General features: G+C 41.1%; 1 protein-coding gene across 1 annotated transcript in view; it reads left to right on the top strand.

The window, feature by feature from the left end:
• The window catches only part of slc8a4a (solute carrier family 8 member 4a), a 37,536-nt gene extending 11,791 nt beyond the window's left edge, over positions 1-25,745 (top strand). The window contains exons 5-9 of the mRNA XM_030746628.1: positions 15,368-15,474; positions 16,509-16,627; positions 19,720-19,819; positions 21,300-21,572; positions 23,987-25,745. Coding sequence (XP_030602488.1) covers positions 15,368-15,474; positions 16,509-16,627; positions 19,720-19,819; positions 21,300-21,572; positions 23,987-24,366 — 979 coding nt within the window. The 3' untranslated portion in view covers positions 24,367-25,745. The remainder of the gene's footprint in view (positions 1-15,367; positions 15,475-16,508; positions 16,628-19,719; positions 19,820-21,299; positions 21,573-23,986) is intronic.
• Positions 25,746-26,040: the final 295 nt, after the last annotated feature.

The raw sequence follows: 26,040 nt of genomic DNA, 5'->3' as shown, positions 1-26,040 counted from the left end.
TATTTTACCATTATTAACTAGCTTTAATGGGAACTATATCTTGCTAAATGCATTTGCATGATATACCACTGTAAAGGTGTATCTGCAGTAAACCAATTAAAAATATGATAAAAGTATCTTGGTTGAATCTGATGGCAGTGTTAGTCTGGTTAGGGAAAGATAAGCACCCAAACTGGAGGAAATGGATATGTACAGTATTACAGTAGTAGTGTATTCCTGAATACGCATTTGAGTACGCTTTGAATAAACTTTGAGTAAGCTTCATCTTGCCTTGAAATGTTTGTTGAAATAATTTATTTCTTCTTTCAATAGTAGCCTTATGTTCTAATCACACAGAATACAAACATGGAGGCTAAAGGCATGATGAATAAAACAGTGATGGGGCTGCATGTGACACAAAAGATGTGCAGCCAGAGGATGACCCAGTGGACATCTGTGTATTCATTCAAGGTGTGGAGGTCTCACTGGTTTGGCTAGCTGGACTTTATATACTGTCTGGACCTAAGCTGTCCACCAGATACACTTTTGAAGTCATCCCGAAGACATTTGTGAAATCTTGATGGACACAAATTGCCATCGAAGGCACATGTGCTCAAAAATAAGCTTCTGGGATAAGTTGAACAAGATTGATGGGAGGCAGTATCCTTAAGAATTAGGTTTAAGATAGGTATAAAAATAGAGTTAGTTAGCTCGGTTTGCTTGGAATTTTATTAGCATGTTGTTCAGTCTTATAAACAGTACTGTGCAAAAGTCTTGAGCCATTTTCTTCATATTTTGATAAGAAAAAGGGAAACAGGTGCAGTGATTTACATGCAAAAATACATGGAAACACAGTATATAAGGCAAAAACAGGGTTTTTACAATTCTAATGAGGTTGAAAGCCTTTATGCTTCAGCACAGCCTGAACTCCCTTCTTGTCATTTCTTAAAGTAGTCTTCAGGATTAGTTCTCCGGGCTTCTTGATGGACATTCAAAGCTCTTCTTTGGATGTTTCTGTCTTTTGTTCTTTTCTCTGTCAAGATGCTTCAGTAGTGTTGCTGGCTCTGGGGAGGCCAATCCATGACTGATAGTGTTCCACTGTATGTTTTTCTATCCAGGTATGCTTTTACTGCATTGGCAGTGTGTTTGGGATCACTGTCATGCTGAAAAATGCAATTGTTGTCAATTGGATTTGTTCCAGATGGTATTGCATGGTGGGTCAAAATCTGATGATACTTTTCTACATTCATAATTAAATCAGTTTTGTCAAGATCTCCAACACCACTTGCTGAAATGCAGCCCCAAACCATGACAGAGCCACCAGCATGTTTTACAAATGGATGTAGACACTCACTGTTGGGCCTCTCTTCTGACATCCTCCATGCATATTGACAACAATTTGAACTAAAAATATTTCTAACTTGAATTCATGACTCCAGTAGTTTCTGTTTCCAATGATTTTTAGTCCAGTACTTGTGTAATCTGGCATACTTCAGTCTTTTCTCCTTGTTTTCATTCACCATGGGAATGACCTTGTTGGAGCAAAAATACATTTTTATTTCTTTTTTAAAGAAATTCCACTTGAAATGGTCAGATACAAGGACTGGACTGAAGAGGAGTGAAAAAGCAGACAATTTCAAAGAAGCACTTTGCAGAAAGCCTGGAGAACTATTGCTCAAGACCAGGGGTGCCCACACTTTTTCAGCTTGCGAGCTACTAACAAAGCTAGCGTGGTTAAATGCGCGTGCGTAGGGTGGTAACAAAATGAAAATGTAAATCGCACGGCACTTCTTTTAATGCCGTGCGATCTACATTTTTTCCCCAACTTCACTGGGGGTTCCGTGCAATCTACCTGCACTCCTCTTGCGATCGACCAGTAGATTGCGATCGACCAGTAGATCGCAATAGATGTATTGGGCATGCCTGCTCAAGACCATTTAAAAAATTACAACAAAGTTTGGCTCCTTGGAAGCAAAATATAAAGAAATGAGGATGGCTTGAGACTTTTGCATAGTATTATATATACATTATATTGCCAAAAGTGTTCACTCAGCCATCCAAATCATTGAATTCAGGCATTCCAATCACTTCCATAGCCACAGGTGTATAAAATCTAAGTACCTAGACATGCAGACTACTTCTACAAACCTTTGTGAAAGAATGGGTCGCTCTTTTTTTTTTTCTTTTTTTTTTTAAATGAACATTTAAAATTAAAAAAGAATGGGTCGCTCTCAGGAGCTCAGTGAATTGCAAAATTGTGAAATGACAGAGTGGGGTCAGTTGGTGATGAGGCACATAGTGTGCAGAGGGCAGCAACTTTATGCAGTTTCAATCACTACAGAGCTCCAAACTTCATGTGGCCTTCAGATTAACTAAAGAACAGTGTGTAGAGAGCTTCGTGGAATGGGTTTCCATGGCCTTACATCACCAAGCACAAAGCAAAGCATCGAATACAGTGGTGTAAAGCACGCCATCTAGTGCAGTGGAGACGTGTTCACTGCAACGGTTTAGCGGTTGCCAGGAGAACGGTACTTGTCTGACTACATTGTGCCAAGTGTAAAGTTTGGTGGAGGGGGGATTATGGTGTGGGGTTGTCTTTCTGGATGTGGGCTCAGTCCCTTAGTTCCAGTGAAAGGAACTCTTAATGCTTCAGCATACCAAGACATTTTGGATAATTTTATAAACCCAACTTTGTGGGAACAGTTTGGGGATGGCCCCTTCCTGTTCCAACATGACTGCGCACCAATGAAAAAAGCAGGTCCATAAAGACATGGATGAATGAGTTTGGTGAGGAAGAACTTGACTGGTCTGCTCAGAGTCCTGACCTCAACCCGATAAATCACCTTTGAGATGAATTAGACTGTGAGTCAGGCCTTTTCTTCCAACATCAGTGTCTGACCTCACAAATGTGCTTCTGGAAGAATGGTCAAATATTCCCATAAAAACTCCTAAACCTTGTGGAAATCCTTCCAAGAAGAGCTGAAGCTGCAATTATAGCTGCAAGGGGTGGACCAAATGTTATATTAAAACCTATGGATTAAGAACAAGATTTGTTTCATAAGTGTTTGAAGGCAGACGAGCGAAAACTTTTGGCAATATAGTGTACATTCTTGTTGTATACATTTATTTTGAGAGCACTGATTTTTGCCACCATAGAACCATAGACAGTCTCCAATATTTGAGACAGGCGCATTTGTCCCACCCAAATAGTACACCGCGGAGGAGAAAAATACTTGATTTTGAAATCGCACGCTTTTATTTTGAAGGCGCAACATAGCTTTATGTCACTGCGCTCCCCCCGCCCCCCTCTGAACGGCTAGTTATTGGGAGGCGGGAGACAGCGGCAGAAAACTCTTTTGAATGAGGTAAAACGGTCTGTCGTCCTTTATTTGGCAGCATGGATCAGGACAGAAACACCGGACACTGATATGGTACAGAACATTGTACAGATCATTAACTGAATATACAGTAGTATTAGTATACATGTATATGGCCATTGAAAGAACAAATCATGCCAATAGATTAACAGTAAAACTCTGATTCTTGAGACTTTGGCAAAATCATGTCCCACCATAAAAGTTCAAATTCCATTGCACATTAATTGTAAAAATTCTTAAAACATAACTGGGGTTAATTCCCTGAGAGATTTTGGCAGAAGTATGCTTTTTATTTAGTGATTTATATGATTTTATGAGATGCTGACAAATATATAAAAGGAGTCTAAATTTTTGATTTGGTGAAAAACTGTTTAAAAGTCTTTTTACAATATGAAATATCTCAGAAAGATGAAAGAGAAAAAATGAAAAGTCAAGCTAAAAGCTTGACTTTGATGGTGCTAGTGCTACTGTCATGGGGCAAATCATACAGTATATCATTTAATAAGTTAATTGTGCAATAGCTCGTGTGCAAGTTGTGTGTCATTGCACTTTAATATATCCATCCATCCATCCATTCTCTATTCTATCCTTCCTGTTCAGGGTAAGTGGGGCAGTCTGCAGCCTGTTGCAGGGCTAACAGAGAGACAGACAACCATTCACACTCACATTCACACTTATGGGCAATTTAGAATCCCCAAGTAACCTAACCCCAGTAACTGGACTGAGAGGAAACCAGAGTACCCGCAGGAAACCATGTTGGTCATGGCCCTGAGAAGCCGTGGTGGGCGTTCCTTATTTTCATTTGTGGAAGGTGGCAACCCTAGTCACTCGTCCAATATTTACTGGACAATAAGAAGTCAATTTGCGAGCAGTTTGTGGCTGCAAATGAGAGGCGGAAAAAAACATTTTTGGCTCTTTTGCCTGGGCCAGTGTTTTTTAACCCTTTGTGTGCTCCAGTATCTGTTCGGCCAATTATTAAATGCAGGGCTGTAAAGTGCAACAGAAAACTTTGTTGTCAGTGAGGCACACAGCTTGTTGATTAAATGTGAGAGATTTCAATTTTATTTATTTTCTTTGGTTATTATTTTTATTGATCCATCCATCCATCCATCCATTCACTTCCGCACATCCTGTTAAGGGTCGCGGGGGGGCTGGAGCCTATCCCAGCTGTCATAGGGCGAGAGGCAGGGTACACCCTGAACAGGTCGCCAGCCTGTTGCAGGGCCAACACAGAGGGACAGACAACCTTTCACACTCACATTCATGCTCTCATTCACACCTATGGGCAATTTAGATTAGCCAATTAACCTAACCCCAGTAAGTGCATGTCTTTGGAAAGTGGGAGGAAACCGGAGTACCCGGAGGAAACCCACGCAAGCACGGGGAGAACATGCAAACTCCACACAGAGAGGGAGAGGCCTGGGCCAAGGTGGAATCGAACCCAGGCCTTCCAGATGGTATTCTAACTGTGAGGCAGCAGTGCTAACCACTACGCCACCGTGCTGCCCATTTGATTTTTATTGATATTTATTTTTATTTATTAGATTTAATTTCTTTATTTTTTTGGGCCAAACAGAGTTTGAAACTGAATACCGTATTTTCCGGAGTATAAGTCGCACTTTTTTTCATAGTTTGGCTGGGGGTGCGACCTATACTCCGGAGCGACGTATATGTGACATTTATAACACATGAACCAAAATACTCCAGCCACTTGACATCTCCGTGAACTGCAGCTTTAAGGCAGTCTTGCGTAACCTGTGGGAGCAGTGGATGATGGATGGAGAGCACAGCTTAACAACAACTGGGAGAATGCGCCACCCAACTTTCCTGGAAGTCATTGGATGGATCAAGAAAACATGGGCTTCAGTGACAAACCATCCTGTTGGGATTCAGAAAGGCTGGAATAATTGGAACTGCAGCTGACGACGAGTCTGACTAAGGGGCTCGACACACGGGGAGCGACGTCGCTCGCTCTCCATTCATTTCCTATGGAGCTTGTGCGATGAGGCGACAATCGCTTGCCCTCCTCCAGCTAAGCGACCGGCGACATTCGTGCATGTGAAATTTCGAGCTCGTACACGTAGACGTGCACACGCGACCAGGCGACGCGACACAACAAAGTTGAAAAATGTTCTACTTTTGTCGCTGTCGCGTGGCACTAAACCAATCAGCGAGGGTTTCATTGACTGACCAATGAGCGGAGAGTATGCTACAAGTTGCAGTCTGCAACCACTTTCAGCAGGAAGGAAAGCATCGTTTTATCTGTGTTTGACTTTCCTATGTTATATGACACTTCACACAGTGATTATCGACTTACACACAAAAGGCAGCCGTATGCGAACGTGTTGGCACAAGACCAACGTTAAACAGACGCATAGAGAGGACTTTTGTGCTAATATAGGATCAGAATCAGAATCAGAATCAGAAGGTTTTTATTGCCATATGGGTGAACAGGTTCACAGCATTAGGAAATTGCTGCGGTACTTCGTGCTTACAGAAAAAAAACAAATAAGAATAAAAACCAAGGATGTCTTTTTCTTTTGTAGAGCAGACTTAACAGCAAGATTTCTGTCAGTTCCAATAAAAATCTGACACGGACTGCTTTGAAAATGTCTAACCAATCACATTTCTTGGAGATGAGTGACATGAGAGCGCGATTCGCAATGCTGCCGTCGCTATCGCCTCCCGTGTGTTCGGTTTCACCCCAGTGGCGATGCGGCCCATTTGTCGCTGTCGTTTGTCGCTCCCCGTGTGTCGAGCCCATAACGCGACACAGAAGAGGAAGCGGCGCTTCGTCTACGGAGTGTACGGAATTGTTTAGAAGTGACACCGAGGATGAAGAATTCAATGGATTGATGGTTTGGTTAACTTGTTAGTATGTTCTTTATGCTGTGGTTATCTGAATAACTTAATGTTACGTTAACATACCGAACACGTGTTCGTTGTGCGTCATGTAGCTGAATGTGTTACGTTAGCATAACGTAGGCGTAACCGTGTTCGTCCTGTTCTTTAATCCATTATTATTTTAAATTGCCGTTCAAGATGGAATTTGTGCTCTGAGTCTCGGATTCTATCAACCCCCCCCCCCCCCCCCAAAAAAAGTGCGACTTATAGTCCAGTGCGACTTATATATGTTTTTTTCTTCTTTATTATGCATTTTTTGGCTGGTGCGACCTATACCCTGGAGCGACGTATAGTCCGAAAAACACGGTAGGCATATTTTAATAGCTGTTTTTTTTTAACTTAAGGTTGATATTAAAAAGTGAATAATTTGTTCATTACATTATCTATGAGGGTTCTTTCACGTTAGAACGTTGTTTAATTAAAGAACAGTTCTATTGACACAACACTATTTTTCCAAAACGCCTTTGAAAAAGAAGAAAGTAAAAAATCAAATAGCATTTTTTTATACTTTACTCACAGTATTTACGGATCTGTCAGGTTTCCGATATATGCCCCCCCCCCCCAGTAGTAAACTCATTCCTACACCCTTGCTCACTCTAATCAGCTAATTAACTCAAAACACCTGCAAAGGCCTTTAAATGGTCTCTCAGTCTAGTTCTGTAGGCTACACAATCATGGAGCAAACTGCTGACTTGACAGTTGTCCAAAAGATGATCACTGACACCTTGCGCAAGGAGGGCATGGAAGGGCTTAAACTGAAAAGGCAGAGCATGGAGCATGATGGGTCAAAGGCACGGGCTGATATCTAACCTCACATTAGCCACCTCCACAAAGAAATTGAAAAGGTTTTCATATATTTCTCAAATGAAGGTTCAGTGCAGTCTGTGGAACATCAAGAACAGTGTCTACAGTTTTAAACACTACACAATACAATAGAAGACAAGAATTACAAAACAAAAGCAATCTTGTGTTTTTTTAATTTATTAAGACTTAAAACAGTCACATTGATGTTAAAACAGTAACATCATTTTAAGTATTGAACACTGAATTTAAGGTCAGATTTTTAGTTTTAGCCAATTTTCAAAAGAATCGTTGCTCCTCAGTGACGCTTGAATAGGATGGTAACTTGTTCAAGGTCACGATTATATCTGATGCTTTATAGGCTTTTTAAAAAAAAAGTCTTATTTCCACAAGAATCCACACCCCCAGAATCAGATGATTCCCTATGAGCAAGCGCTTGGCAACAGTGGGGAGGAAAAACTCCCTGTTGACAGGAAGAAACCTCCGGCAGAACCAGGCTCAGGGAGGGACGGCCATCTGCCGCGACCGACTGGTGGGTGAGGGGAAAGTGAAAATTAAAAAAAAAAAAAAAAAGCCAAAATGATGTTTTTTGGAGCAGCTTAGAAATTAATTTTTCATCAAAGTGCTGGGCTGGTGTAATAATTAATTGAGTTTTGGGTTTCACAGTGTGGACAATTGGGGCAACTTTGATGAGACTGCGGAGGATAGCAGAAGCAGGCGTGGAAGGCATCTGCATTGTTTTTAAATTGAATGTCACACTCTTCACTGTTGCTGCTCCACGTAGAATTTAGGTGTACACCTGGGTTTTGGACACTCCAGTCTGTACTGTGTGGGCTGTTTGACTGCCAACTGGAAGGCTGCTGACAGAGAACAAGGCTTTGATCTTCTGTGTTCTCAGTGTCATTACAATGGTCTCTGGGAGAACTCTGTGAGAGGCCGGGGTCAAAGAATGGATGCTGGAGAACCTCTAAGGGAGTGATGCGCTGATTGGCGTCTAAATGCATCATCTGTTTAATGAGGCTCACCAACAACTCCTGACCGCTTTGGTGGCCTGTTTTCATTTTCATTAATTGTTGGATATCATCAAGACGCCTGAGCTTTATGATTTTTCTTGCACTTGATATCCTGTATCATGTTTAAATTCTTCTTCAGCTTTAAATCTCCAGTGTTGGTCTCCGCAGTTTTCTTTGATGAAGAAATATTGTGTATTAAAGCCACGGTCCAAGACACAGTCAGGTGGCTGGCCCTGAGTGTGTATGATGTATCTGAAAGTATCATAAGTCATTTGACCAGGGTAGAGCGGCTGCCCTACGGCCAGCTCTGCAGCTATCAGGCCCAGGGCCCACATATCGATAGCGTGATCGAATGGAGCCTGGAGCATTACCTCTGGTGCTCTGTACCAAAGGCTCTGCACAGAGACATGTGGAGCCAATGTAGACACGGGACATGCCAGTCCAAAATCTATAACTGATTTCGGTCCACAATCATCACATTATCTGGCTTGAGGTCAGTGTGTGCTATTCCCCTGGCACTCAGGTGGGACAGCGCATTGGCCAGCTGATACAAAATTGGCCTCAGCTCACTTACAGGAAGGCCTTGGTAGTTCCGGTCCTGCATGTAATCATATAGGCTTTGATCAAGGAGTTCAAAATTTAGGCATACACGCTCCCTGTCCATGAAAAAGCCATTCCATTTAATGATGTTGCAGCTGTCTGGATCCAGGCATCTCAGCTGCTCTAGGATGAATATTTCTGATTTTGCCTGCTGCAAAATTTCCGGGTGGTTCTTGTTGACTTTTATTGCCACACATTTGTTGGTTTTGGTATCAAGACATTTGGTTACAAAACCAAAGCAGCCCTCTCCGAGTAAAGCCTCCACTTTGTAGAATTTTCCCAGCATGGTTCCTTTAAAAGTGTCAAAATCACTGGGGAGGAAGGATGATGTGTCCTCTGACTTGTTGAGCGGTGTTTCCTTGGGTAATTCATCTGGCTTTTGGACACTCCACTTAATGCTATGTGGACTTTCTGATGGCCAGCTGGAAGGCTGCTGACAGAGAACAAGGCTTTGATCCTCTGTGTTCTTCATGTCATTACAGTGGTCTCTGAAGGAACTCTGCGAGAGGCCGGGGTCAAAGAATGGATGCCAGAAAACCTCCAAGGAAGAGATGCGTTGGTTGGCATCTAAGTGCAGCATCTGTTTAATGAGGCTCACCAACAAATTCTGGCCGCTTTGGTGGCCTGTTTTCATTTTCATTAATTGTTCCAGATCATCAAGACGCCTGAGCTTTACATATCTGGTTTCTTGCGCTTAATATCCTGTCTCGCGTTGAAATTGTTCTTCAGATTAAAATTTCCACCGCTGATCACCACGGTTGTCTTGTACGAAGAACAAATCTGGATCAAACCCACGATCCAAGACATAGTCTGGTGGCTGGCCCTGAGTTTGTATGATGAATCTGAAAACATCATAATCCCTCTCACCAGGGTAGAGAGGCCGCCCTATGGCCAGCTCCACAGCTATCAGGCCCAGAGACCACATATCGATAGCTTGATCGAATGGAGCGTGGAGCATTACTTCTGGTGCCTTGTACCAAACTGTCTGCACACAGTCACCTGGAATTACTGCAGACACGGGACACGCCAGTCCAAAATCAATAACTTTCACTTTGATGGGAGACTGAGTGCGGTCCACAACCATCACGTTTTCTGGCTTGAGGTCAGCATGTATTATTCCCATGGCACTCAGGTGGGACAGGGCATTGGCCAGCTGATATAAAATTGGCCTTACCTAACGTATGGGAAGGCCTTGGTTGCGGCGGTCCTCCATGTAATCCAGCAGGCTTTGATCAAGGAGTTCATAATTGAGGCATATACGCTCCCTGTCGATGAAAAAGCCATTCCATTTGACAAGATTGCAGCTGTCTGGATCCAGGCAGGGTGGTTCTTATTGACTTTGATCGCCACGGATTTGTTGGTTTGGATATTACGACATTTGGTTACAAAACCAAAGCTGCCCTCTCCAAGGAAAGCCTCCACTCTGTGGCATTTTCCCAGCATGGGGGTCATCACTCACACAGGCTGATGAGGGCGCTGTCTTTCTGGCGACATGGTGAAGGGAGGTGGAGAGCTCCTGCTGCAAGTTTGTTTGTTTGCTAGCAACGTTCATGTTTTTGTTTCTATTCTGTAACATTTGGAGGCTGCAGGGATTCTTCTTTGACTGAACTGGTTATTTTGTGAATGACTCAGAAGAGGGGATAATGGTATAGGTGTGTGAACTGAGGGGGGCGGGGGGCCATGTACCCCCCAAAATTGGAGACAGGTGCATGTGTCCCACTCAAAAATTACACCGCAGAGAAGAAAAATCCTTGATTTTGAAATCTTTATCTCGCGTGCTTTTATTTGAGTGTCATGTCACTCGGCTCCTCAGTGTTTGGGAGGCGGGACACAGCAGCCTGTCGGGAATGTTGCCATGAATATGGCTTGTTTCAAACGTCTTGTTGTCAGTTTACTTTCATATAGAGAAATCAAATTTTAATCGTGGGTTGGTCCCTCCTCCAATAATAATAAAGTAAGCGTACAGCCATGGAATGGTCATAATTAGGGCTGCATAAAACGATTATTTTAGTAATCGAGTATTCTATCGATTATTCCATCGATTAATCGAGTAATCGGATAAGAAATACTTTTTTTATTAACAGTTTATCTGCATATTTTAACCTCCGTACTGCAGTTTTTCGCCATGTGAACAAACAGCGGTGGATGGAGCAGCTACAAAGTTCTCTTTTCTTCACCTTAACACTTGCTGATCAGGTGCTTGATGAAGGACCTCCAGCTGTTTCCCAGTAAAAATTTTAATGGTGGTTACTAAAAGAAAAAGCTGCTGTTTTGGACGCTGGAAAAACGTTTCCTTTTGCACTACTTGCGCCCACCGTCTCTTTGCGCTTGCGCAGTTAAAACCGCTGCCTGCTATGAGTGTTTTGAAAACTAGTGGCTGTGGGAGCCATGGTTGTATGTGGGAGCCAATGTTGTAATGCTTTGTATTCACAAGCATTGTCAAAAATACGTTTCTACTGCAGGTCTATATTTAGTCACTAATAAGGGATTAAAAAAAAAAAATTTTGACGGAGCCTCCCGGTCCTGGGGGGCGGGCCTTCCGGTATCAAACCATCGCTAGTGCTAATGGCCCGCGCTCTAGCAAACCAGTTGTGCTAGCTACAGCTGAAGTAAAGACAAAATAACAGCTGAAATTCTCAGCGAGCACAACACACACAGACACACAGAGAGCAGTGGAGGCGTGGAAATGCATGTCAGCGATAGTTGCCACCCGTCCGGTAAAGTACGGAACCCCGCATGTTACGGCGCCGTATTCCGCGGAGTCCCGTAACATACGGGGTTCTGTATTTTACGAGACAGGTGGCTACTCTAGTGATGATCCACTCTGTGTTAAAGGAAATCCATCGCAGCGACGGAGAGCTTTTTAGAATCTGTGTGTGTGTGTGTGCGCGTGATTCACACTCCAGTCCAGTAGGTGGCGGTAATGCAGTTCTATGTTGGTTTGCCAGCCACCAATAAACCCACAAAAAGACGACGGAGCACTAATGCTAGTGAGGAGCGCCGCTTACACCGAGACAGCTGAGCGCTGCAGAGTTTAAACGAAGCATCGACACAGTAAATTTGTGTCGATAATTTTTTAGAATCGATTTAATCGAGTTAATCGATGAATCGTTGCAGCCCTAGTCATAATGACTCAAGCCATTGTTTGGTGGTTTTCCCACATCTTATTATAAAACATAGACATATGTAGTTATAAATGCAATAATATAGGTGTACACAACACTATTTTTCCAAGAAACATTTGAAAAAGAAGAAAGTCAAAGATCAAATAGCATTTTTTAAGCTTTGCTCTGAGTGTTTGTGGATCTGTCAGGTTTCCAATATGTGTCCCCCCAATAGTAAACTCGTTCCTACGCCCTTATTCTTAGATTATGAGTGTGTAGTTTTACAGTGAGACTCTCCACTTGCTCGTTCGTCTGATTTCAAAACTCCAGCATGGCCACGCCACAAATGCTAATCTCGAGGTTACAAAATGGACTTCACAAACCCAATCTTACATCTGACTTTTTAATGAATGTTAAATATGTTAAAAATGTTGAGTGCTTAAAAATTTGCATTTTGCAGTACTTTATGGAATGTCTGTATAAAAGTCACTATACTTAAGATTTTTATAGCATTCACAAAAGTATAGCAATAAGGCAAATGTTAAGCAAAAACAAAACTAGTATCTGACACAACACAGTGCAGGTTAGAATTGATTTGCACATGCACAATGAGTCAAAGATTGATTTAAACTGGTTGTTACAAGAGAGCTTTCCAACTGGGGTGATTACATTTAAAATCCTACATGTAGTGACTTTGACAAACTCAACATTTTTCTTGTTTTTGTGTGCTCTAAAACATTAATATTTGCATGTCGTTTAATTCTGATTCACCTCTTTTAGCACTTAAATTCACCCCTCCACACAACAGCCAGGTGTTCTGCTTTAGCAGCATGTATGTTCTATACAAATCTCTGACAGTGCTAAACATCCTCAGCACAAAAATACATTCATACTTATTTTTCTACTGTTGCGCTCATGGAGCTTTCAGTTGATTAAATGTTTGGGAAGCTGCCAAAATTGTTGATTGCACTCCTAGAACATATTGACCTTTAATGGAATCTGTGGTTTGTGGGGATATACACAGCAAGAAAGCATAAAAAAGAAATGGGTTGAAAGGAGCATTAAAGGGGGAAGAACTAGTTGTAACAATCATTTTGGATGCTGTTAACTGCTGCCAGTCACAGAAAAAAAATATTTCTTTGGATGTGTTACATACTTTTTAATGTGATTGATTTATTTTGGTAAACTATGTTATCTAAATAAACAAATCTAATGGGAACAGCAAGCTTGATACTTGTTACACTTTTCAAAAGACTCAGTTAAAACGTAATAAACTGAATTAAATTTAACTGGCAAATGAATGTCATGGGCAGCACGGTGGCGTGGTGGATAGCACTGCCGTCTCACAGTTAGAAAAACATCTAGAAGGTCTGGGTTCAATTCCACCTTGGCCTGGGCCTCTCTCTCTCTCTCTCTCTCTCTCTCTCTCTCTCTCTGTGTGTGTGGAGTTTGCATGTTCTCCCCGTGTCTGCGTGGGTTTCCTCCCACAGTCCAAAGACAAGCAGTTACTGGGTTAGGTTAGTTGGCTACTCTAAATTCCCCATAGGTGAGAGTGTGGATGGTTGTTTGTCTCTCTGTGTTGGCCCTGCAACAGGCTGGTGACCTGTACAGGGTGTACCCTGCCTCTCATCCCATGACAGCTGGGATAGGCTCCAGCCCCCCCCCCCCCCCCCCCCCCCCAGTTCACTAACCGGCTTGTGTTCTGCAAGCATTGGCTGTTTAGCCGCTCTGCTCTGCTCACATTTGCTCATCCTCCAGTTCTTTGTCAATGCATTATTAGCTTTCTTTGATGACATTTTCATCCATTCTTTTTTTTTTCTTTACAATTTTAATATTTTGATTCACTGATTCTGTTAGAATAGCAACGCTTCTCAGGGCCCACCTTCTTGTTTCCCAGAATTCCCAGGTTTGCTCTGACTTTTTATATGTTCACTAGTAGTTGAAAACTGAACACACAGACACACACAAACATTTATCAAGGCAATTAGTTGAAATAATTAAATAAATAATGAGCCTTTCGAGCAGTGGGCTCGCTGTTTGGGTTGCCAGAGATGGCCTGTGTTGGCTTCAGTGCCTCACAGGGCCAAGCACCGCACTTCTTGTTTTATCATGTTTCTGTGTTGTCTTCTTGTTTGTGTGCTACTAATGCTTTTAAAATATTAATGAAGGTATTGTTGAATAAAGTAAAATACATCCAAACAAACAAATAAGAAACAAAAGAACTATTTTACCAGCTCACCAAAGCTAAGAAAGCAGGAGGACCAAACTAATCCTGCCACAGCTTTTTTTTTTTTTTTTGTCTGTTTTGAAAGTCAATTTTGATTTTCTTGTATTTTGCATTATCACCCACCTCTTTTGTCTGAAATCAGTGCAAATGAGCTTCAAACTGTGGCAGCAGTTTAGATTTAGGCTGCCAGCTAATCAGCCCGATGCATTAAACGAACCCAGTTCCCTGCTGCTTTTTGACAGCCTTTAATTTCTCATTTGAATTAAAGTGGAAAATGTAAATGTTTGTCTGTATATTCTGTTTATCTGGATAAACTACAGCAAGACAGACAGTGTCTGCCTAAAGTGTGATGTAATGTCAAAATGGCTGCTACATTAGTACAATCTACAGCAGCAGAGCCTTCACATTTTATTTTAAGGCCTCGCCACGGCGATTCAAAGCAAACATACCATGCACACAAACTCTTTTGTTCCTATTGCAAGGTCTCCAGGCTACGATTCACATTGCCCCCACTGGCAAGACTTAGCCTGACATTAGACAGCCAATGACGTATCATTGCTGTTTAAAATAAACTTCTTCTCCTCAGCAAGCAAAGGCTCTTCATGCGTGTTGTCAAACCCTGAGTGTATATGTGTAGACAGAAATAGACAGCCACCCACATATCATTAGGGAGATGGAGAGAGAGGGAGAGAGAGAGACTGGCTGTGACAGTGTAGGCGAATGAAGAGGGCTGAAGAAAATATGTCGGTCACAGTTTGACAAAGCAGCCTCACGTTTTGAGCTCTCAGATTTCAGAGCTTGAACTGTATATGTCTTAGTTTGCTTCAACCTGCGTGAGTCCCTGCGCAGATAGGCGATGCTTAATTTCCACAGAGACAAAGGTAATAATTCAATTCCCCATGACTTATAACTTGAGTGTGTGGGAGGGGTGTGGGCTATTTCGCTTTAGTTGTGCTCTAATGGAATTAATGGTGCAGGAGTCCGCCCTCTTGTGGGGTGTTAGGAAAATTTATATTTTAGTCCATTTGGTTTTTTTTTTCTACATAGAGTTCAGCGGTGCCTGATATTTGTCAATTTGGGGGAAATGTTGAGCTTCCACCTTCTTATCTAACAGATCTGTTTCATGATTCACTGTGTAGGCAGTCTACCTCTCAGCTACTCTGGTTTTATTCGAATGTGCACAGAAACATATTCTCCACACAGGAAACTGCTCTTATCTGCCTGGGATCTGTTTTGAGTGTGTTTAGATAACAAAGGGTTACTGCAGGTTAACTCATATCGACAGCTGCTTTTGTTTCCTAAGTAAAGCTCATTAATCAGTTCATCCACTTCTCCTTGCCCCCCTGATCTCTGTACCTTTAGGAAATTGTTGAATGTGAAGATCATTGATGATGAGGAGTACGAGAAGAACAAGACATTCACAATTGTGCTGGAAGAGCCCATACTGCTGGAGGTGGGACAGAGGCACGGTGAGTGGAGGACGTTACTGCGTGCTACACAGGCTTAAGATAAATGTGTACACTCTCCATTATATTTTATTTAAATACTTGGCCTACGGCAGATTATACCTCATAGCGTGACTTAGTCTCATATTCCCTAATCAGGCCTTATTCACTTAAAAATAGCTTAGGGTCAGGGTAAAAATGGCATAAATGGATATAATTCTCATATTTCATCAACATTATTTTTGCGAGCTTTTACAGTTAATCATATCTGTAATTGTTGTTCAGTTACTGTGACAGCTGCTTTTGCAATTGCAAATTAAAGCATGCTAACTTGTGTCAAAAGCAGTATTTGTACTATAACTGTGCTCATATCAATACTCACAGATAGTGGCTCTTTGTTAAATGTGAAGGTTTGTTTTGCAGTCTTTTTCTTTTTTTTTTTTTGATTGATTGATTTTTTAATACAAAAGCACTGGGATATATTGAAAATGTGACTTATAGTCAGAAAATGTTTGGGTGACCCAAAATATGTGTGGTTGTTAGGAAAGAGTCCTGTTTATGAGACCTATTTATATTAATAACATAGAATTCTGCTTATTAATTATTTAACATAATGACAATAAACACATACGAGTTATGATAAGCCGATAATGAATACAGAATGAAAAAATATATCCCTGAAGAAAATGACTAAGTAGAAACTACAACAAATAAATAAATAAGCAAGAGAATACACATGCACATAATCCACTGACAGAAATAAATGCCTGCGCATTATTTAAATCTGCTATTCCAAGTACTTTTTATGCTTTTGATTAAATTTTGACTATCAATACGCAGGCTGCCATTTTTTTATTCATTTCAATACGCGTCTCTTCGACATCTCGGGTTGGGTTTAATAATTATGATTGGCTCATCTGTCATTCAGAGTCACTACAGCAGATTGTAGCACACAAAGGACTGACTTTCATTATCATTCTATTCTGTGTCTTATTACAATTCTAGCAGCACGTAGGAAATCCTGTATGATCGTTTATGCATGTGCTCCTCTGCCCCAGGTGACACCAATGATAACAAGACAGCAGTGGGTCCAGAGGACGTGTCAAAGATGGGCTGCCCGTGTCTGGGAGAGCACACTAAGCTGGAGGTGGTCATTGAGGAGTCTTATGAATTCAAGGTAACTCAAGATCAGCAACTTTTTTTTTTTTTTATCTCAGAGCTACACCACCCTGAGGCTAGCTTAGCTTCAAATTTCTTGCAAGCTGACATGGACACAAACATTAACTTTGCTTTGAATTCCTATCAGTTCTTTGGACTCTGAGAGTTACAGGAGAACACAAAAATCCCAAACATCTCAGAAATACAGCAGTTTCACAATAACTGGGCTTTGACTGAGAGAAATTAATATATAATCTAGCTGCAGCTGTATGATAAATTATGCAACTAATGACTCTTCCAGTAGATGTGTTCGCTCATCATTTCGCTCAGCTTGAATAGTCAGATGAGTTAAGAAAATTGTATCATTTACCACAATGCAGAATTTATGGCAGTACCTCATCAGTTTTATATTGTTAAGTTGGATATTTTACAAGACATGGTAAGTGCCCTGATACTTAAATGGTGCCTTTCTACTCAGTTTGAGTGCTCAAAGCATTTTCTACCACAAGTCTCATTCACCCAATCACACACACACACATTCATACCGAGCTTTTATCTATACCCCACTTTACCTAACATCCACACGCACACACACACATTCCAGAGGCTGCGTAGGGGGTCATTCAGAGTTCAGTATCTTGCCAAAGGATACTTTGACATTTGGACTAGAAGACCAAGGGATCAATCCACCACCTCAGTTGCCCCACAGAAAAAAGCTTGAAATCTATGCAGGAAAATCTTTGCAAAAAACCCTGAAACTTCAGTTACATTAATACAACGTGATATTAGCAATCTCAGAAGCTAGACAAAGAATTCAGCAAAAAAGTTATATCAAGACTTTAAGATATGTATTATTAGAGGCATGGTTTCTTTCTGTCACAGGTGGGTGCTGACGCAGTCTGATAGGCGCCAATTTGTGGTGCCAGTGCCATTTGGAGCATCTAAAAACTAAAAAAGTGTTTTGGTCATTGCTCTGTTATTTTGGTGGAGCCAGAAGTGACCATATTTGAACAAGAGAGTGGCATGCTAATACTAGCTAAGGCTAGCAACTTTGGTTAGAAAGCTGCATCCATAGATTATACGGCAGCAACGCAATGGCCTGCTAAAGTATCAGACTAATGAAATACTAGTATATCACTCACCAAAACTGGAGCACTTGGATGAGCTGTACCAAACAGCAGGCCAAATTGTTTGTCAGATAATTCCAGACCGACATTAGTGTTGGCACACCAGTCAATTTAAGCGCCCTTGTCTTCAGCTTTAAGCCCTGCGGTATAATGTTGCATTCCTTTTATGTCGGAAGTTGGACATAAGAGTGACAACACTCCCTAGTTGACTGCGTTCCAGTAGTAGTAGTCAAAAAAGTAGGTGATCCCTAGCAAGGAAGAGCCATTGATCCACCAGTGGAGAATGTGCACCAATAGAGCCTGATCAGAGCTTTGTGTATCTAGTGAGTCATAATACACAACAGAGGTAGTACAGCTTAATTTTATTGTTTGCTACTATTTACAAGCACTGCTGTCATCTTGGATTGCGAAGTTGGGGTTGGCGTCGGGTTTCTGAATAGGAATGCTGACTTCATTGGGCATTCCAGCTAAAAAGTCCTGCCAGGATCTTAGGATTTCTGGTCTCCAACTTCAACTGCAACACAGCACATGTCCGGGATAAGTTGTAAAAATCTGATCACCCTACAGTTGTACTATAACCATGCTACTGTGACATCACGCATTGGTGAGTGAAGTCCCATTTTTGAAGCCTTGGGATGAGTGTTTCCACTGTCATCATCTTGGTGTTTTGTAGCCAGATATGATGAGAAAGGGGTGCGTCTGACTGTGAAACCACACACTCATTGACTAACAACTTGCCAATTACAAGTGGCTAACCCCTAACCCTAACCCTAGATAATTTTCTTGTCTGAAACATAGTATGATCAAGATTTACAAATTTTTTATTGAATAATCCAAACCACGTGACTGAGCCCATGAGCTTAACAGGACAGTGTTTACAGGGGTTAAGTTCCCCCCCTCCCTTCACCCCAACCGGTTGCGGCTGCCCCTCCCTGAGCCTGGTTTTGTGGGAGGTTTGTTCCTGTTAAAAGGAAGTTTTTCCTTCCCACTGTCACCAAGTGCTTGCTCATAGGGGATCGTCTGATTGTTGGGTTTTCTCTGCATTATTGTAGGGTCTTTACCTTACAGTATGAATTGTCTTGAGGCAACTGTTGTTATTTGGTGCTATATAAATAAAACTGAACTGAAGTCAGAGAGGCATTTTCCTATAGACCTCTAGAGGACAGGAAGCCTTTTTTTGCAATAGGTATTGCCCCTGGTGGTCATTACAAAAAAAAAAACCCTAGTATTATGGTAGTGCTAATTAGCAGGAATCCATGTCTGTGCAATACATCTGTACAGCTAATAATTGCATCATGCTAACAAAGCTAACTAGCATTAGGTCGCCACTCTATGGTCATTTCTGGTGACAAAACAAAAGAAAAAAATATAACATGACACATAACCTTTCCACTCAAATCAAGAAACTAAAATAATAATCCACAAAACAGTGAGTGACATTTAGTGGTGGTATCAATCTTTTGTATACAGTCTTCCTGCTTGTGAAATAAATAACCCTGTGCTTACTGTGTAGTCTCTGAGCACAACCCTTATCACATAACTATGACATCATCGCCTTTATACTTATATTGGAGCTAAACGGTTACCACAGATTTGTATTGCAATCCTCTGCACAAGTAAACTGATCCTTCAGTTTAAAATGGGTGGTGCATCTCTCGAAGACAATTTAGGAACATTTAAGCTGTAACATGATACTGCAGCGATACTTACAACTCCAGTTTCACGAGCTGGCTCTTGTTTCTGCACTGGTTTAAAGCAGCTTTATGCTTGCACACTCCCTATTTTTCCTGGGGGGATAGTGGGATTTTGTGCTCGCATCTGTTTTGGTGACTCACTATGCTTCACATTGGGAGGACAGATGCTGATAATTGTACCTTGATTCACCACATCAGTGTCCCCAGTGTCATCCAGTGCTAAGATTGTACTGCGCATGTTAAACATGTTAATGCACCTTTCTTCTGCTTTCTTTGCCCCTTCTTTGCAGAGCACAGTGGACAAGCTGATTAAGAAGACAAACCTGGCTCTGGTCGTAGGGAGCAGCAGCTGGAGAGAGCAGTTTGTTAGTGCTGTCACTGTCAGTGCAGGTAAGTCGCGGCATCCTGAAATGTCTCATCTGCTCATCCCTCTGAAGGCAGACCTGAAGAAGACTGAGCCTGCGGGCTGGCTGTGGTCCACCAGCTGCCTGTTGTGCAGTGCTTACTTTTAGACTTTTTAAATAAAATTCATAATGATCAGTTTAACATTCCCTTAAAAATCCCCAGTTTAACAGAAAAGGGTTGGAAGAGCGTACAAAAACAAACAGACCCCGTTTTAATTCGATTTTGATTATTCTGTGTTTATTTGCTGCATCCATTTAAATCCAGACAGTTTATAAAAAATGCATGATGTGTTGAATTCCTTATGTGGCTCATCATAAAAACTAAAAGGGCCAGCTCTTCCTCAACAGTTAATGGCTCTGAAGAATTTATGTCAATGTTGGTGGTACAGTGAATCCTTTTTATTTTTGCATTTCAACAGCCATTCGTTTGGCTTTGTGAACCATTTAGATCTACACTAGTCAACAAATCATTTGGGCTGAAAGCTGACTTAGACTCCAGAGAGGTGTCGTTTGGTTAACATGATCTTTGCTCTTTTCTTTAATTTTCTCTCTCTCTCTCTGGATAGAGGCCCTCAGATTTGTAAGTGAAATGTGCATATAAAATAAAAAGTAGACTTCTTGTCTGGTACAGTATGTCTCAGACACTCAACTATAACTACAGATTTATTGAAATGATTTGAGAAGGTTTGCTCCCATACCTAATGCAAGTACTTTAAAGATGCTGACAGTTTTATCTATCTAAAATATGAGAATAGACGTATTTACTGTTATACCAACTTTTGAACTAAATGATTTTTTTGTTCTTTCTGAAATTCTTTCACGTTTCCTTGTTGTGTTCATTCACTTCCACAGAATGAGGCTGAGCTGTATTATAATAAATACTTTGATATTATAAATTGTAATATAATCTCCTGGCTGTCACCAGAACTGTAGCTTTACTAATGGCTGTGCTTTGGTTGCACTATGATACATTTGTTTTTAAAGGCTGTGACACTAACTACATGCAGGCGGGGGGTGTACAGTGAATTGCCATAATTGTGATGTAGAGCTGTATTGAAGCCTGTATTCCTGACCTCCTGTGGTGAATTTGTTGCACGTCTGTCTTATCTAAGCACAACTGGTCCAAATCCCATTTGGCTTTAACAATGATTTCTTGGCTGTAGATAACAGGAGCAGTCACAGAACGGCCATGATAACAATATGAAAGGCCACATACCACAAAACAATATTATATTCACAGTTTCATCCAGCAGAGCCAAACAGCAGCTGCATATCAAAATTTCTCTCCATTCTACAGTAGCTGCAGAGCGTTTCCTTAAACTGCCAGCGTGTTATAACTGGGCAAACACACTACTGTAAATGTTCTGGTGGAGCTGAAAAAAATCAAATCAATTTCATGACAGCGACAGTCAAAATGAGGTTTATATTTTGCAGGCTTTCACGCATCTCTTTTCTGTCTTTGCTAGGTGACGACGATGAGGAGGAGAGCGGGGAGGAGCGCTTGCCGTCTTGCTTTGATTACATTATGCACTTCCTGACAGTTTTCTGGAAGGTCCTCTTTGCTTTCGTCCCGCCAACTGAGTACTGGAATGGCTGGGCCTGCTTCTTTGTCTCCATTTCCCTCATTGGCGTTCTGACAGCTGTGACCGGGGACTTGGCCTCACATTTCGGCTGCACCATCGGTCTCAAAGACTCTGTCACCGCTGTGGTGTTTGTGGCCCTCGGCACTTCTGTTCCAGGTGGGCATCTGTGCTTGTCGATCAGTCCTACCAGCAGCCTTGTCCTGTGTCTCCTCTGGGCTTTTTTACCTGTGGTAGAAGCAGCTGCTTGTGTAACCTTTTCCTCCACCTGTGCTGTCAGAGGAATTCAGCCCCACGCTCATGTCTTGGATATTAACAAGTTGTAAACAAAGAAAAACCCTGTTTCATTTGTTACTCTCTACCTAATTATATTCCTATTCCACTGTGTCCTAAACACTAACACAGAGAGGCAAAAGGGAAATGAAAATTATTTTTTGACAGGTTTTAGCTTAATAAACCATGGTTGCCTTACCCTGTCATGCTCCCTTAACAAACAACATGCCACAATGCCCCTTCTTTTTGAAACAACAACAACAAAACTCATCAGTAATGAATGTAAACTAGGCCTTAATATAAGACCTGAAATCTGGTGTTTTCAGTTGTTCAGTGATCCCTGAACTTGACTTCATTAATTAGCCAGCTTAAAAATAATTATCCTCAACACTCAGCAAACAGCATTGTGCTTTTTTACAGTTCAGACAAGTGAGCCGTCACACACAGAGTCACAGTTTTTAAGCTGTACGTATATTATTTAATACATAGCGGTGGTTCTCTGGAGTCCTGAGCTCCTTGACAACTGCAGGGTTATTTTTGTTTTAGCATGAATAAAGTCTGATCTGTTTACTAAATAAATAGTTTTGTCATTTCACATCATCTATTATGGAAAGATTTCAAGGCTCTTAACAGTATTCCCATAACCACACGTAGGACGATCATTAATGTAGGACTAAATTCCAAAATACTGCAACAGCCTAGTAACAATTAAAACACATATAGGCTACCGTAGGTGGTTATAGATATATGATGAAGATATTACACAGACAGTGTTATTTGTCAGCAACATAGATAGCACATTTTATCAGATTATTATTAGTTAGACTGGGAATTGTGTTGTGGGACTTTATGGGTGAAGTTATTGCCCTGAGGAGCACAAAGATCTCTTTGCACCAAAAAGTTATTATTTTAAAAAAGCTTCATATGAGTTTTGATAGTCTGTATATAATATTAATGTGGAACTGTTTTTCATCTACAGGTCAGTCAGAAGCCATTTATACCTCCTCCTCCTCCTCCTCCTTCTTTTGTCTTTTTAGCTACAAGAGCCCTCCATCAGACATAGTGACAGGTTTCCTAGCTTTATTAATTGCAGGATGTTTTGCACTTAGGTCCATAAGAACTTGCACCTTTGCCCCTGTACACCATCACAGTGGATTTTAAATTTAAAAAACTCAAGATGTGATTGAAGTGCAGACTTTCGGATTTAATTCAAGGGGTTTTACAGAAATCTCAAATTAAGTGTTTAGGAATTACAGCAATTTTTATACACTGTCCGAAATCTTTCAGGGATTGGACAAATTCACAGTTGCTGCTTGTTTTGGGGTGTCTCTGCCATCAGTTTTGTCTTCAATAACTGAAAACATGCTCTGCTGGGTTTAAGATGAAGTGACTAACTTGGCCATTGAAGAATATCCAATTTCTTTGCCTGAGATACCCTTGGGTTATTTTTGCAGTATGCTTTGGGTCATTATCCATTTGCACTGTGAAGCCCTCTCTGGCCAGTTTTGCTGCATTTGCCTGAATCTGAGCGTAGAGTACAGCCCTGTACACTTCACATCCTGCTGCTTCTATCAGCAGTCACATCATCAACTAGAAGGGCACTCATTAGAGTGCATACCTCGCCCACCCCAACTTTTCTATGTGCTGATACTACGCTGAAGTAGATACCACGCAGTGCTGTCATACTCCATCATAATTAATATTCAGCATTCTGGATCATTAGATCCGGAATCCTCCTTCATTCATGAACAAACTTTGCTATATGACAGAACTTATGGTCATGTTGTACCCTTAATCTTTTTTGAGGATTCTGGCTTATCCTCATAAGGTTATATACAACTATGTGAATATTGTCCCTGTTTCACAATGATAAAGAAACCTTTTTAAAATTCCTGGATCCAGTTCGTGATCCAGATCACCACCGAAATGTATTCTGTAATGGTTCCTTGTACCACCCCCGACAAGTCCAGAAATTTTCACTGAAAAATTTCACTGAAAATTTAACCTCCCTCCACCTATCAGTGGGCAAGGTAATAATGCTAGTGACCCAGTTCCACTGGTAGCCATACTGTACATGCCCATGCCATAACATTGTTTCCACCATGTTTAACAGATAGTGTGGTATGCTTTGGATCAAAACTCCAAACTTTTCTCTTCCCGTCATTCTGACGTTCGTGTTTTAGGATTAACCAAGAAAATATTCTGTGACTTCTGGTATTGCTGAGCTGGCAATGCTTTCATTACTGACCTCCATCAATAGCAGATTTATCCATATTCACCTATTTCTCTCTCTTTTACAGACACTTTTGCGAGTAAGGTGGCTGCCATCCAGGATCAATATGCTGACGCTTCCATCGGAAATGTGACGGGCAGCAATGCGGTGAACGTGTTCCTAGGCATCGGAGTGGCGTGGACCATCGCAGCAGTTTACTGGCAAACCAAAGGCAAGGTGTTCACGGTGAACCCGGGGTCCCTGGCCTTCTCCGTCACCCTCTTCACCATCATGGCGCTGGTGTGCGTGCTGGTGCTGCTCTACCGCCGACGGCCCGGTGTGTCTGGAGGAGAGCTCGGTGGCCCACGGACAGCCAAGCTTCTCACCTTCTTCCTCTTCCTATCTCTCTGGTTCATCTACATCCTGTTGGCCTCCTTGGAGGCATACTGCCACGTGCCTGGCTTCTGAGACAGAAGGAAAGGCACAGACACAACTTCCTCTCCTTGTTTTTACAGTTACCGAACGTGTTTTCTCTCTGTTTTTGTCTATTTTCACAAAGGTTTATAACTATTTGTATCATTAGTTATTATTAATACGGCACAGTATCTGACAGACTCTGATTCTTTGGACTTTGGAACTTTGTTACCACCCACTATGCTGTGAAGGATAGCTTTAGCCACTGAAAACGAAGCTCTCTTGACTTTTTTTTTTTCCCTTTTTTGAAATATATTACATAACACCTTTATCTAATCATTTCTATCACCACAAATTACATTCTGTCACTTGACACATACAGACAGCTTCTGGCATTGCATCCTCTCTCTGTGGACAAATTATTTGAGTTTTTAGGTGTTAAGAAAGCACAAGATTGAAGAAAACATCTAAAAGAATTCCTCCTTTTTTGGCGTGTGTTATATAGTGGAAAATTAAAGATGGTGCATGGGATGACATTACATAGTACTTGACATTTACATAAAGTGGAAGACAGAAGTGATCAGTAAAACATTTTTGTGATGATATTTATTACTCAGTCTCTACAATTATTCATTGTATATCATGTAAAAGATGAACATAGTGCGTGAGAGTGTTGTGAAAGACTAGGTGTGCTTAGTTTTTGCACGTTATCAGATAACAATTTCTTGGTAATATATTTTAAAGTACTGTATGTAATACTTTGACATGGGTGTTGATGTGTTGATGTTCCTGTACATGTGAATCACAGCTGTATCATACTCTATTCACTGCCTGGTGCACTGTCATATTTGACATAGCCAAGTTAGAAAAAAGAAGCCTTTTTTTTTTTTTAAATCAACCTGGAGCAGAGTGCCCGCTTTTAAATGTGCAAATTCTTTGAGTGCATTTATGATTTTCGTGTGCGAGTGTACGTGGTGAGTGTGTGTTCCTTTGCTCTCCAGCAACAATTGTCAAAAGGCATGGCACCATCTCCACTTTGACTCCACAAATGGTACAGGAGAAAAACAGATGGAGTCTGAATGTGGATATGAAAAGCACTGCAGTTTTCTTATCTGTCATGCTGACACTGTGAACATTATTCAACAATATCTCTTTTGGGAAAAGCACAGCAACGAGCAAATGGGCTCTTTTTAAATGAGAGCAGAGTACAGTGTATCATATCACAATCACCAAACGAGTCCATCATTTGACATGGAAAATGTGCTAAAAGAGAAGACGTGCAGTATGTCCTGAGAGTGTCTCCTTGTGTTGCACAGCAGTTGATACTGAACTCTGTTTTTTATTTAACCTAGAATCTGTAGAGCCATATTTATTGTAACAGTATTACAGTAGAGGTATTTATATGATCAATTTTAGTTTTATTGATATGCACGTTTAATGTATAAAAATGTGGAAATAAATGTTGCTGATTTATTATGCCATGAGATGCATTGTCATCTTAATTTAACTTATTAAAGGGGGATTAAGATTATACAAACCAAGCAAGTGGTTAAAGGAGCTCACAAATTACGATTAATAACATTAAAGGTGCAATCAGCTGTTTTTGAGGTTATTTATTAGAAAAAAGAATGGTGTACTCGTACATAGATTAGTGTGTAATTACATCTTCCAAAAAACTGATGCATTCTCATAATCTTAGAATTATAACACATAGGAGCATTCCGCATA

The sequence above is a fragment of the Archocentrus centrarchus genome, chromosome 14, assembly GCF_007364275.1.
Source record: "Archocentrus centrarchus isolate MPI-CPG fArcCen1 chromosome 14, fArcCen1, whole genome shotgun sequence".
In the NCBI taxonomy this organism is placed as follows: Eukaryota; Metazoa; Chordata; class Actinopteri; order Cichliformes; family Cichlidae; genus Archocentrus; species Archocentrus centrarchus.
This window is presented reverse-complemented; position numbering and strand designations above follow the sequence as displayed.